Source organism: Mastigoproctus giganteus, chromosome 11 (assembly GCF_048544385.1).
Source record: "Mastigoproctus giganteus isolate SK-2022 chromosome 11, ASM4854438v1, whole genome shotgun sequence".
Classification (NCBI taxonomy): Eukaryota; Metazoa; Arthropoda; class Arachnida; order Uropygi; family Thelyphonidae; genus Mastigoproctus; species Mastigoproctus giganteus.
The window spans coordinates 142,266,710-142,276,258 of NC_143585.1; the positions used below are offsets into that span (position 1 = coordinate 142,266,710).

The 9,549-nt window shown below is 37.5% G+C and overlaps 1 protein-coding gene across 1 annotated transcript in view; it reads right to left on the reverse strand.

The window, feature by feature from the left end:
- The window catches only part of LOC150078484 (protein phosphatase inhibitor 2-like), a 117,899-nt gene extending 108,883 nt beyond the window's left edge, over nucleotides 1–9,016 (reverse strand). The window contains exon 1 of the mRNA XM_090384249.1: nucleotides 8,873–9,016. Coding sequence (XP_090240375.1) covers nucleotides 8,873–8,955 — 83 coding nt within the window. The 5' untranslated portion in view covers nucleotides 8,956–9,016. The remainder of the gene's footprint in view (nucleotides 1–8,872) is intronic.
- Between the last annotated feature and the right edge of the window lie 533 nt (nucleotides 9,017–9,549).

Consider the following 9,549-nt stretch of genomic DNA (forward strand, 5'->3'; position numbering starts at 1 on the left):
CTACAAGAAACCCACTTCGCAAGTTTAGCAGACATCCAGCAGTTTCAAAACAGATACCGGTTGTTAGGATTTTGGAACAAATTGATCCACAGGGGTGGGAATAGTAGTGGTTCCTCCAATTTTAGGGAGTGTACGACTGGCGGGTAGGGATACAGAAGGTCAGGTTGTGGCAGTGGATTGGAATTATGGGGGGCGCACAATTAGACTAATCTGTGTCTATAGTCCAAATTCCACTTTAGGAAGGAAAACTGTTTCAGGGGCTGGGCAACTATATGAGGGGGGGGTGCAGTGGGTTATAATGGCAGGGGACTGGAACTGCATTCCTGACCCCATTATGGACAAAATCCTGACCCCATTATGGACAAAATTCACGAACCCCCCCCTGTAGCATGATGCGGGTACCCCGCATCATGCTACGGGGGGGGGGGGTTCGTGAATTAATCGAGGTTTGTACTAAATTGGACTTGGTAGACGTCTGGAGGGAAAAAAATCTGGGGAAACGAGCGGCCACGAGAATAGCCAATAATATAGGAACTAGGATAGATTGCATTTATGCAACAAGTCAGTTGAAGGATAAGATAACAATGATACGGCAGTGAAATTTGCAGGAGGTCGACAAGTTTCACATCACATGGCAGTAATGTGGAAGTGAAATTTATTTACGAACGTTAGTCTGGGTAAAGGCTATTGGAAGCTCAACCCTGCAGTTCTGGAGAGAGAGGACTGGGACTTTACAACAGTTATTAAAGAGATAGTAGAGCAAGGTGGAAATGAGTGGGAAATGTTGGCAAAAATTAAAGAAAGTGCTAAATCATTTTATTGCTCCAAAATTAAGGAAAGAAACGAACAACACAGGAATAGACTGAAAGATCTCTTACAAGAAAAAAGAATTTACCAACGGTGCGGGGATGGAAGGGCAACAGCGGAAGTACAAGCGATTATTGACGGTATAATATTGGAAGAAGAGAAAGAAAAGGCGCGAAAAATACAGCTGAAATTTAGGGAGGCTGATAGTCCTTCAGCTGCGTTTTACCAAAGAAGACTAAGGCTAAATAATTTAGCCAAAACGGTTCAGGAAATTAAAGACGATGACAACACACACATTCAACAATGCTACCTATTATAAATAGTTTTGTAAATTACTATGAAAAAGAGCTTGCTTTGCAGAAAAAAGAGAGAGACAACTCCATTTGGACGATTGGACAATTCACACCCGAGCAAAAAGCATTACAGGACAGGTAAATAATTATGGGGGATCTAACTGTGGCTCTAAAATCATGTAAAATTACGACGCATGCCCGGACCGGATGGTTTGGGGGTTGAATTTTATAAGAAATTTTGGAACTTGTAGCGCCTATTCTTCTGGCCGTCTTTAACAAATTTTTTCAGGAAGGGGTTGTACCCGAAGGCTTTTTAAATGCTTATACTACTTTCATTCCGAAGCATGGATGGGATTTAACGAAAATTGCTAACTGGAGACCTATAACGTTGGCTAATTGTGACTACAAAATATTTGCAAAGATTTTGACAACTAAGCTAAAACGCGACGTAACCCAGGTAGTCAGAGCACACAGTGCTACGGTATACCGGGGAGGCAGATAGAATATAACCTTTGGCTATTAAAAGATATATTAGAATATCGGAAAAGAAAGAGTTACAATTTAGTGTTGGCAATCGACCTAGAAAAGGCTTTCGATAGAATCGACCACGACTACCTTTTCTCTATAATTAAAGATACGAACATAGGATCTAAGTTGTTTACAGTCCTGAGAAATCTATATACACGTAGTAGCACACGACTTTTGATAAATGGAGAAATTTCAAAAAATATTAAAATTGATAGGGGTGTCAAACAAGGATGTCCACTTAGTCCTTTGTTATTTACGTTAGCACTAGAACCACTACTGGGAAGAATAGACAGAACTGAGGCCATTCAAGGGATACCGTTGCCAAAGCCGGCAGAGCAATGTAAATGTATAGTGTATGCGGATGATGTTACCGCCACTCTCACTACGAGTTATGCAGTGGAAGAATTTATGTCACTCTTTACTTCTTTTGGTAAGAAGTCGAGGTTAAACATAAACGAAGACAAGACTAGGATCAAATTGCTAGGGGAATGGGTACATCGGCCTTTACCACAACGAGAAGTGGAGTCGGATGAATCGATCCAAATATTGGGAGTTCCGTTTAGAGAGAGTCCCATGCTACCTGTAGGAGGGCTCACCACTAAAATACGGGAAAGTTTAAAAGAGTGGGAAGTGGGACAATTTTCTTTTGAGAACAAATCCATTATTGTCAGAACCGTAATTCTTCCTATGATCTTATACACGGTGTTTATAACAGGAATCACAGCTAGGACAATGAGACGATTTTACGTTCCAACATTTCAGTTTCTATGGGGAGGAAAACGGCAAGAGATAGTGCAGAAATTTTTATTTTTATCGTGGGAAGATGGGGGAATAAGTATTCCAAAAATTAATTTGAGGTGTAGCTGTAAGAGACTGCTGGATGTGGCTAATATGGTGCAATCTAACCATTTAGTAGCGGTACTGATAAAATATTTTATGGGATTTAATACAGCCTTAATTAAAGACGGCAATTATCTAGGGCCAAAAGCAGAGACAATTCCTATATATTACAAAAAAATTCGGGATATGTGCACACAGTTAAGGGAGAAAGATATAGATCCTTTTAAGGGTGGTTAAAACAACTCTACTGGACACTGTTTAACTCAGAAAATCCAGAAAAGCCAAATTTAGGAAACCATAATGCACAATTGTTTTTTAAAAATCTAAAAATTGGCAGAAACTACCCATCGCGTATTGATTTTTCGTGGAGGGTTGGTTAGGGTAATATACCAGTGAACAATATTACGTATAGATTTAGTCAGACAGTCAACAGATTATGCAAATTTTGTACCGAAATTGAAACAGTGTATCACTTATTTTATTACTGTCGATTCGCACAGGAAGTTTGGAAAAGAATTTGTAGATTTTTGAGGATAAGACAGTTCACACTAGAGGAGGTAATTTACTTGCAATTCGATCATCCCTTGGGCAAGAAAAAAAATGTTCACGATATTTTTAATTACAGAGGCAAAATATCGTGTGGAAGCTTCGAAAACGGAAAAAGTTTGGGACTTTTAGGGGATATCTTTGGGACTTGAAACAAACAATGTCTGCTTCCATGCAAAGGTTTTTACAGTTGGAAAAATGGCGTTTAGGGTCTGATAAGTTTCTGAAAAGGTGGGGAGAGCCACCCCTTCTGTGCAGTTTGGTTGGAGATGAGGTTCATCTTAAGTACTGGTTTTAGTTATTTGGAAAAAAAAAAAAAAACCTGTGCTTTTTTTCATTTATTACAAAATTCAGTTTTCTTGATAAAAATGTAGATCTCTTAAGCTCTCGTCAAAACAGTTCCATGATATAGGTTTAAATTTTATAACTCATTTGTTTGGTTTAATAGACCTGGTCCAATGGGTAATTTTTCACATTAAATTCACAAATAGCTTTGAAATGATCGTCTGAATTAAGATTTTTCATGATTTAGGTTTGGATTTTATAATTCATTTGTTTGATTTAATAGATCTGGTCCAATGGGTTTTTTTTCACATTAAATTCAAAATAGCCCTGAAACGGCACCAGGGGGAGCCTGATGATGTCCGGAGTTTCCAAGAATAGGTAACAACAGCCTTCTTCACTGGGGAAGCATTGCTGCCTATTCGAGGAGTCTTGAGTTTTTGAGTGGTGTGAATTGAAGGAGTTACTGTCCCTTTCATCCTTCTACACCGTTTCTTTTCCTCTTCCACTCCTACTATTACTTTCCCTCTACCTTTTTGCTTTTCTAAGTCTAATAGGGACAAGTGGATAGTCGAGTTATTATCCCGCACACATATACAAAATAGCCCTGAAACGGTGCCGTCAGGGTGGTGGTACCTATCTGAGAATAAGTAACATTAGTCTTCTCCTTAGGTGAAGCGTTACTTATTCGAAGTAGTGCAATATCATGGCAACTCGTTTTGAAGGTATTCACAATATGAGATATAACTTAAAATGATGCTGCCTTATAAATATTCCGTTTATTCAGAAATGGCTGTGTATTAATGATGCTATTGCACTTATGTATTTAATTAAATTACACATTAGTACACTGTGATCACTGCCACCCAGTAGGCCTTTTACCTGCAGATTCTTACTGTATGAAGAATCACTGCTGATAACCAGATCAACAGAATTGCTTCCTCTTGTTGCCTCTCTAACATGCTGCTGTTGAAAACGGTTATCCAAGAAATCCACAAGTCTTGCTAGTGTGTGAGTGATCAACCCACAAATTCCTGTCAATGTGCAGAAAGTTAAAATCCCCATTATGAGACATTCTGATTTGCTGGCCCACTATTTCTCCCTATAGCTGTTTGGTATCTCATCACAGTCATCAGTCCTATAACACACTCCTACTTTCAATTTTGTTTTCTAGTGCTAAAATCACACCAAACTGACACATTGCACTTGTCACCCATGTCAACTGGATGCCCTGCCTTAGATTTAATATGCTTCTTAACTAAGAGCATAACCCCTCCACCTCTCCTGTCCTTCCTGTATACATTATCCCCCACATTCGAATTTAGCATCACTTATGTCTGAGTGGCAACATGTTTCTGCTATTCCTACAATGTCACATTTTGCATTTGATGAATTAATCAGTACTTCAAATCCATAAAATTTATTTTTAATTCTCCTAGCATTAGTGTACACACACATGTTCTTACTCTTGGTTACTTTAATATGGCCTGTGTATTGTTCCATTATGACCCACAGTAGAGTCTGAAGTCCAAAACACTTACTTTCCAGGCTGCTGCATGTATCAATAGTAACAGTGCAAGAATCACTTTTGCCTCTGCCTGCGGATGTAGTTAAGCTATTAGTTTGTGTATCCCTTCAAGCTAGCATTTTCCAACTCATCTATTACTGCCTCGATAGCATCAGCATATATTCTTGCAACCCTTTTATTCAAGTATATCCTATCCCTGTAAAAAAAAGTTTCTCCTGTTAACAAGTATAGAGCACGCTGAGAAAAAATATTCTATCCCATGAGCCTTGCACATTCTCTCCAGGGCCGAATTGATTGACAAGGCTCTCAACATATACTTCCTCCTATCATACCTGAGCAGAATCGCAGACACTTTCAAATTCAATCCCAATGCTACTTTTTCTCAATGTTGCACTGTATTTGCTAAGTCAGTCCTCAGATCTACTCTTAATGTCATTAGTGGCAACATATACAACAATATCATTGTAACCTTAAAAGATGATATCTGCTCTACAACATTATCTCCTTTTGCACGTGGCAGACATACTCTCATCGTATTCCACCTATCCTTATTGCACAAAGGAGCGTTTCATTAATCCAGCAATCACATATTATCAGTCATATGATGTAAGGAAGCCTGAGGTTTTTGCTGCACCAGCCAAAAAAAATTTCTGAGTTACGCTGAGAGAGAGAAAACACGAGTCAGAAGTAGAAGGGAATTGCCAAGAAAGAGAAGAATGATGATATCCAGCTAAAGACCCTGGGTGTGCCAAGCCCATGTACTGGGGGAGTGCTTGAAATTTAAATTGCTATCAAAGTGAGCAAATGTGAATTTTAATATTCCTTCAGAACATTTTTGACCTGCATCCCTGATTTTGCTGGTATTTGAGAAGTACATATATAAAAAATGGACCTGGGTATTAGGCATTCTGCATACTGGTATATGTAACAGTTAGGCTTGCACATTTGTTGCAAATGCCATGAGTTTGTAATAAAAATGAACATCATGAGTCAGAAAAATCACTTCTATAAAGGCATAGGTGTCTAACATCGATTTAGTTTTGGTTTCATATCTTGTATGTCTCTGTTCCTGTTTGAAGTGTGTTTGTTCATAGGATTACAATTTTCTGGTGAATAATTCAAATTACAAATTTTTGGTCAACGTTGTTTTTAGCAGATTTTACATTGTGCGCAATTGATTGTGTAAGTAGTAGTGTTCCACTAGCAAAACCCAGTATGCAAAGTATATCAGTCACTAGTATGCTGCTGATATAAGAAATTTCTGAATGAAATTGGCATTCCAATTACACATGCACCCATTGTTATCATCCACATCACAAAATAATAAAACAGAAACCTTTATTATTACATCAGCATCCAATATTTCAGATTTCATTTACAGCTCTGTCACCTTTTATTTGCTGTCTGATTCACATTATGTGCTTGATTGCAGAACTTTAATAGAGCACATGAATGTGGCAGGAGCAAATCTGATACTCAAATTCTTTAAAATATTGTTTTTAATACAAAGTATATAATGAAAAACTTATGACATCAAAAGGTTTTATTCTGAAACTTTTAAATATCTTTGACATATATCCCACATGATACCTATTATATTTTGTGATGATTTTTAAGCAGTTTAATGCTAATTTATGAAAAAATAAATTATTAAAATATATAGCAGAACAAAAATTTGCTGTCACTTTTTCTGAATACTTTTCAGAGGGTAAAAAGGCAGAGTGGGAGGGGGGGGGAAGGCTAATCAGGCTTAAAAAAAAAACCACAGATTCAAATATATGCATTAGTTGCTTTGCAACTAAGCAAAACCTTAGCCATAATTATGAGAGCATCCTTGGACTCAGGGAAGGTTCCCACAGACTGGAGATGTGCAAATGTATCCCCAATTCAAAAAGGGGGATCGAAGGGTGACACGAGTAATTACAGACCAGTTAGTTTAACTTCTGTTCCGGGTAAAATAATGGAGTCGCTGGTTAAAGATGCATTGCAGGATCATCTAGAGAAGACTGCAGAAATAATTCAGACACAGCATGGGTTTGTTAAGGGAAAGTCTTGTCTGACAAATTTGATAGGATATTATGATGTGGTTACAAAGGAACTGGATGCAAAAAATAATTTTGATATCATATATTTGGATTTCAGGAAAGCTTTTGACACTGTTGCGCATGGAAGACTATTGTACAAATTGGAGCAGAATGGTATTAAGGGTAAGTTGCTACAATGGATAAAAGGATGGTTAAGTGCGAGAAGACAGAGGGTGGTAATCAATGGGTGCTGCTCTTCATGGACTAATGTTATTAGTGGAGTCCTACAGGGTTCGGTGTTGGGTCCACTGTTGTTTTGTATATTTATCAATGATATTGATGAAGGTATATCAGGCTTAGTGTCGAAGTTTGCAGATGATACAAAAGTTGGCAGGGTTGTTAATGACAGTAATGGCAGTGTGCTACTGCAACAGGATCTAGATAATTTGGGCAGATGGGCTAAGAAGTGGCAACTGAAGTTTAACCTTGACAAATGCAAAGTACTGCATATGGGTAGAAGTAACCCTAGAGAAACGTACCAATTGTGTGGTACTACACTTAAGGTGGTAGAAAATGAAAAAGACCTGGGAGTAATTGTGCAGGCAGATATGAAGTTTTCTGAGCAATGCAGACAGGGCAGGTCATGGGGTTTTGTCAATGATATATAGGAATTTTGCAGGGAAAAGGAGGTGATTATCCCTCTGTATAAGGCAATGGTCAGGCCATGCCTTGAGTACTGCGTACAGGTCTGGAGGCCTCATTTTAGGAAGGATGTAGATTTACTTGAGCGTGTACAGAGAAGGGCAACAAGATTGGTGAGGGGAATGAAGGGATCCTCTTACCAAGAGAGGCTTAAGTTCTGCAAATTGCAGTGGCTGGAGACTAGGCACCTGCGCGGTGATCTGATTGAGGTGTATAAGGTCTTGAATGGGTTCAGCACGCTGAATTCTGATGGGATCCTTCCACTTGTTCAGATTACGAACCTAAGGGGGCATAAATTCAAATTAAGAAAGGACAGATGTAGAATAGATGTGCGGAAATTTTCCTTTAGCCAGCGGGTGGTTAATTGCTGGAAGAAACTTCCATCTGTCGTTGTGGAAGTTGATAGGTTGAATAAATTTAAGGAGGAACTGGACAGGCATTTGGAGGTAATGGTGTGATTTTTTTTTTTTGGCTGATGCTGCATAAGCTCATACATTTGCTTTCTTGCATCACATGCGATTACTACTACTAATTTCTGAACCGTATATGTCATTGTCACTATGTATTTGCAACGCATAAATCGTACACTTGTGAGATATTCAATACCAATTCATAGTATACTACTTAACATTACGGTAGTATGTATTTGGTTTTCAATTTTGCTGAAATCCTATTTAAATATTGGACAACAGCACACTCATACCGGAGGCGGCATTCCAACCCCCTATCTTTATTTAGACAAATTAGAAAAAGCATTTCCCAAGTATTTCTTAGGAAATACCTCGCCCACTAGACCAGTACAGGTTAATATTTTGGCTTAATGCTGGCGATTATCAGTATGCGCAAATTATAGAGTTCAGAGATATTGTTTTATCTAATAAAAATAATTACCCCCAACCAAAGGTTAATTTCTAAACCGTGATTCACGCTATCGTCGACATATACAAATATTTCTAATTGAGCGACGCAAAGAAAAAAAAAAAAAGAAGTAAAATAAAATCCTCATATTTATCTAAATACTGCAATTTTTTTCAAGATGACTATTCATTTATTATGGTCCAATGTAGAAGAGAAAGCACAAATTACTAAGGCAGGCACGTCATTATGTTGTGGTGCTCCCACAATAACAAAACATTATACTGCATTTTACAATATTAAAGTTTTCAATTGCATAAATACGCGGTTAAGACACAAAACGATACATCTTGCTGTTGTAAATAAGCAGAAAGGAACAAACAGATTACTACTGTAGGAGAGCCACAAAATCATTAACGTATCGGCACTATGCGAAAAAGACAAAGAAAACATTTAAAGATGTTTACTGTTTGCTGGGATCTGACTGGTCAAAGCTAGAAGACGACTTTAAAATACCCTTTGCAGGTTTTTTCGCCAAATTTTCCGCCATATCACTTTAATTTCCTTTAAAGTTTAGGCTTAGCATCATGGGTACACACACAGGGGAAAAAAAGCAAAATAAACAGAGTACAGGTTCGAAGCTCCCTCTAACGGGTGTCTATAAACTATTACTTTATAGAGGGCGCTATCAAATGTTGACTTGTCATGTGTTTTGTGGCATTTACGCGCTTCTGTAGTAGTGATCGTTTACGACGAATTATCGCTAGGCGTTGTAATGGTTCAGTAAGTTGCTGAGAAGTAAAATATTAATATTTATCATTAAATTTAATTTATGAGAATGGAAACTTCATTAATTTAATTCCGAAATTATTAAAATTTCAGATCACTTTGCAATTGCAATTAAGAAAATAACTAGTAGACAAGTTATAAAAAATTAGATTGGATTTTACCTTGTGTTTGTGTTTAAATTACTTAAATTTTGTGCCCATTGTTTTCATTGTAAGGTAAGAAATTTATTTGATATTGGTTTTATTTATGGGAAATGCTTACAATATTACAGCATGTTGATACTAGTTGTTGATCGCCCAAACTTTATTGATATGCTAGAAATCATTATGTAGTTATTTAAAAACTTTAGGTTCTA